The following is a 4334-nucleotide window of genomic DNA, read 5'->3' on the forward strand; positions in this document are numbered from 1 at the left end:
GCTCAACGATGCTCCTACAATGGGTCCAACAATGAATTTACCCATAAATGCGCTTGGGAAGTTGGCTGCTAACTGGTGATCCCTTTGATCTGCACCGAGTTGGGTAAATTTGCCTTAGGTTTACACTTTACTGTCGGAATAATCTCCACAGCACTCAAACTGGTGCCTCTTGGGCAATTCAAGAGGTCCAATTGAGGACCTTTAACTGAAGGTGTTGTTTTCTATGATTGTGTACACAGGGATTATCTACAGTAACAGATACCTTGGTAAAAGGTTAAATATAAACTGAAAGACTAGTGGAAGAAAAGGAGAGCCATGTCAAAGTGATTGTACCTACAAGCTTAGTGTTGTGGCTCAGGCTTCTTGTTCGCAGCCAAGTACAACTAAAAACTCTAGTGAAGGCTGCACTTAGTTCATTTATAGCCACTTCAACTGCTGTGTCACGCTTTCACAACTGCAGGCATCAGGGCACTGTTGTAGTCTACTTCAGAATCACTAGCACCAATCTAGTGTGGCTCAGTCATGAAACATAATGGCCAAGGCATAATACCAGGACTACTCTGCCAATGCAGTGGTGCTATAGGAGAGCACTTGAGCCTCGTCAGGTTAGAGCAATAACAAATTTAAGTGGGTTTCTGCTCTGTAAGCATAGTTGAATTGTCCGAGCTCTAGCATGTTATAATTAAAATGCATAATTTACTGTCACTGCATCCTCCATCACCGCACAATGTTAGCCACTGACCTGCTCCCAAAACCAAGTTCATCACCAACATCCACCCACTATAGCTTTAGATGCTTAATGAGAGACTTAACCAAGACAACATTGTAAGAATTAAACATTTATTTCAAATGAAGTCAAACACTACAGAGTCAGGCATGCGTGGTATATGGCTGCCCACCTCCCAGGAGTCACAGCTGGCCTCAGGTTCAAACCTGAAACAAAGACAACTGACTTACAGGTCAATGAAATAATGCATATCCAACAACAAACTTTCAAATGTTAATTGGGGAGGAATAAAAGCAAACCATTCAATCTTCTCAGGCCAGTGATTTGTCAGTGACTACAAGTGGTCCAATAACAGCATTTTGAGTTATCCCATGTTTCCCTGAAAATATGAAGTTCAAACATTTAACCTGATTGCTGGATAGAAATTAATGCATCCCAGTCTATTGCCCTGGGACAATAAGTAAACATTTTAGTGGGGTGCACAAAGAATAGTACCTGATGCAATGCCACTCGTCTTCCGGGACTCGCAGCTGGAGTCACAGCAGCCACAGAGGGTACTGTGGTAGGGGTCATCGAGGAGCACCCAACTGGAGGGGGAAAACAAACACATGAAACCAGAGTAGTAATCAGTTAGTACTTTAACTTGCTAAAAGTTACCTCTAAAATATTTAGTCTTTGTAACGTGTACACATTTTTACCCATGCCCTTTCACATAGTGGCAGGCCTTCTTGCTTGTGTCAAGGCCACTGGGGTCCCAAGCCAAAAGATTGCAGTGAATATACACCTGAGAAGAGAGTAAGGATATTACTGCACATTTAAGGTGTCAAATATGTCACTCATGTAGATTAGTACACCCACTTCCTTGCCAACGGTGAACTTGAAGGCTTGCAGAGACAGACGGATTTCAGAGGCTTTCTGTCTTGGTTCAAACTTTGAATTTGAAGTCTTGCTAGCGACAAGACATCTGAGGAGAACAAAACATTTGACAATCACTAATGATTCTTTGCACAAATCCAGATTCACTTGGAGCAAAAGCACTAACAGCATCCTGCTGTATAGCCCAGTGGTACATACCCCTTGTTGGTGATGATGGGGTGCACCAGGCCCTCAGACTGCAGCTCTGGTGTTGTGGTTGCCACACACTCCTCCAACAGTAGCAGCAAGGGCTGATGGAACATCTGCTCCACTGCTGCAGAGATGTGGATGAAGGAGCCCAGGGGGTATTCCCTAGACAGATGTGGTCCAGAGAAGTCATCTGTAGGATACATATCATGTGGTCAGGCTTACATCTACAGGATTCAAGTTGTGTACTTCAGGCAGTGTCAAACCTACCCTTCATAATCTCCATGTGGAAGACTAGATCTCCTTGACCATATGTCTGAAACACTGGGTCAAATATGCGAGGCGCCCAGTCTACAGGCCTACACAGACCCAGGGAAATAGATTAAACATTTAGCCAAGAGTCAGAGTCAGTTGTTCATGGTTAAACTTGTTCTAGTCCAGCATTTGGACATGATGCAACATCAATAAAATAGAAAAATGTATTGAGTATGCAAACAGCCACAAATCACCTTTCATAGGCACAAACCACTGGATGAGAGAAAGACTTCAGTTGAGCTTTGGGACCAGACATATAGGTCAGCTCATTCATGTACATCAATGTGTCCCCAGTCACCTGTAGTGAGGTAGAAGGGATAGGGGTTAAACACCATTGTTGACATCCAAATATACATATAACTTTAGCTAAACCCTACCAGTCTCCTGAAGTTACAGTCACTGAGCTCCACTTGAAACATGGCCTCCCCAGCAGAGATACTGCTTGGATAACAGCCTCCCAGCCGGAGGAGTGAGGTGTCAATCTGTGACTGGGCCGCCCCCCATCTCAGGGTGACTGAGTCACGGCCACAGTCCACCTTCAGATCTGCCAGGAGGAAAATAAGAGGCTGCCTATTTATAGTCTCAAATATATAACTCCTGCAACATTGCCATTTGTTTTTTTAAATGCCAATGCTCACTTCCAAAACATAATGCACAAAGAAAATAGAACACATTACCATCCAATGCCACAATGGTAGCAACAGCCATGCCTAGGAGGACCGCACTATGCCAAAAGTAAGCCTTCATGACTAAATAGTATTCATTGAATAATAATGTTCAGTTGAAGAGACTTATTTATACCTGCCAGCAAGCACTCAAGTTAATCACTGTCGTCCGTGTGTTTGCTGTTAACAACCTCCAGCTGCAGGCGATCAATCACTGATTTGGCAATCGTTATGAACTCATCCCATTCTCCTAACTCATTTATTATCAGATATGCTGCATTTACACAGGCAACCCAATTCAGATCTTTTTTTTTCACTTGTTTGTTTTTTGACCAATAAGATCAGCAATGAAAAAGAGCTATTGTGAAAAGATCTAATGTGATTGGTCAAAAGACCAATTACTGGGGGAAAAAAATATCAGAATTGGGCTGCCTGTGTAAAGCAGCCATAGTTCCTAAAGCAAAAGGATCAGTTGGTTTTCATTGCAACGATATCGTTGAACAGTAACATCAAGCAAATGTAATCTTGTGCAGATTTAATATTGTGCAAATAAAACTGAGATAGTGGTTTCTATGGTTAAACACTTTTTAACCTTTTATTATGGTGGAGTGCTTTCACTCAGTCATGTCAGATCAGTGATTAGCTCATAGAAAGAAGCAAACAATAATGCATTTTCAAAGTATTTGTACAGAGACAGAAATATTAAAGGGGGACTGCCTCGTAGAACCAACTTGTCTGGTTATTAACAGCCTATGTGGCATTGATATGAGTCAGAAACATTCATAATCGTGTCAAAATGGACTACAAAGTGTACATAGGATAACTTTGGTCATAAAGTCAGTCTCGTCCAAAACAAGATTTGGAAGTGAGTACGTCACAATGGGTTGGGTATGGATTACTTGCATGCCCACTTTTGCCAATGATGTCCAGTTGCCCAGAGACAATAAGGTGTGGTCCGCCACCCAGCTGCCATGTGTTGTGGACATGTTGTCAAGTCTGCAACGTACGGTGAGGTATTGTTGCCACTCAGATTTTTTTCATTTATGTAATTATTACGAGATAAGATCACGTTAATACAAAATAATTAAATAACTCGTTATAATGAAATAAGCCATTAGCTCATTATTACGAGAAAGATGACATTACTATGAAATTATCTGGTTGCACGTTATGAGAACTATTCTATGCCTTTATTATGCTGAAATGTTAGCAAAGGCTACTGGGCAGGCTTGGCTTCCTCTCATGCACAGGTTGACATTATGAGTTGATCAACTTTTATTTTCTCCTCGGTTTTAGGCATTGGGAGATATTAGTGTCACTGTTCAACTATTTATTGTCTTTCTCTCTCTTTGAGTCAACTACTCAACACATTTTATGCACAGCAGTGCTAGCTAGCTGTAGCTTATGCTTTCAGTACTATAATCATTCTCTGATCTTTTGATTGGGTGGACAACATGTCAGTTCATGCTGCAAGAGCTCTGATAGGTTGGATGACGTCCTCCGGAAATGATCATAATTACTGTTTATGGATGGGGTGTAAACCATGAGCCTCCTAGGTTTTGTAT

At 41.7% G+C, this 4334-nt stretch overlaps 1 protein-coding gene across 2 annotated transcripts; it reads right to left on the reverse strand.

The window, feature by feature from the left end:
• Positions 1–826: 826 nt before the first annotated feature.
• On the reverse strand, positions 827–2855 carry LOC106600453 (zona pellucida sperm-binding protein 3). 2 transcript variants are annotated; one of them, XM_014191815.1, is made up of 10 exons: positions 2782–2855; positions 2482–2648; positions 2299–2402; positions 2060–2148; positions 1802–1982; positions 1586–1691; positions 1426–1511; positions 1223–1314; positions 1027–1106; positions 827–933 (listed from the first exon to the last, which is right to left on the reverse strand). In XM_014191815.1, the coding sequence occupies exons 1-9, from the start codon at positions 2849–2851 to the stop codon at positions 1039–1041; spliced, it is 963 nt and encodes a 320-aa protein (XP_014047290.1). In that variant the 5' UTR covers positions 2852–2855; the 3' UTR covers positions 827–933; positions 1027–1038. The 2 variants fall into 2 exon arrangements, with proteins under 2 accessions (XP_014047290.1, XP_014047291.1); XM_014191816.1 differs by having other exon boundaries at positions 870–948.
• Positions 2856–4334: the final 1479 nt, after the last annotated feature.

The sequence above is a fragment of the Salmo salar genome, chromosome ssa03, assembly GCF_905237065.1.
Source record: "Salmo salar chromosome ssa03, Ssal_v3.1, whole genome shotgun sequence".
NCBI lineage: Eukaryota > Metazoa > Chordata > Actinopteri > Salmoniformes > Salmonidae > Salmo > Salmo salar.

Excerpts from the sequence above, each read along its gene's own strand:
- LOC106600453 (XM_014191815.1), bottom strand. The coding sequence starts at position 2,851 with ATGAAGGCTTACTTTTGGCATAGTGCGGTCCTCCTAGGCATGGCTGTT. Across the intron at positions 2,649-2,781 it reads TACCATTGTGGCATTGGATG|ATCTGAAGGTGGACTGTGGC; the intron begins GTAATGTGTTCT and ends TCCTCCTGGCAG. Across the intron at positions 1,983-2,059 it reads CCACATGGAGATTATGAAGG|ATGACTTCTCTGGACCACAT; the intron begins GTAGGTTTGACA and ends TGTATCCTACAG.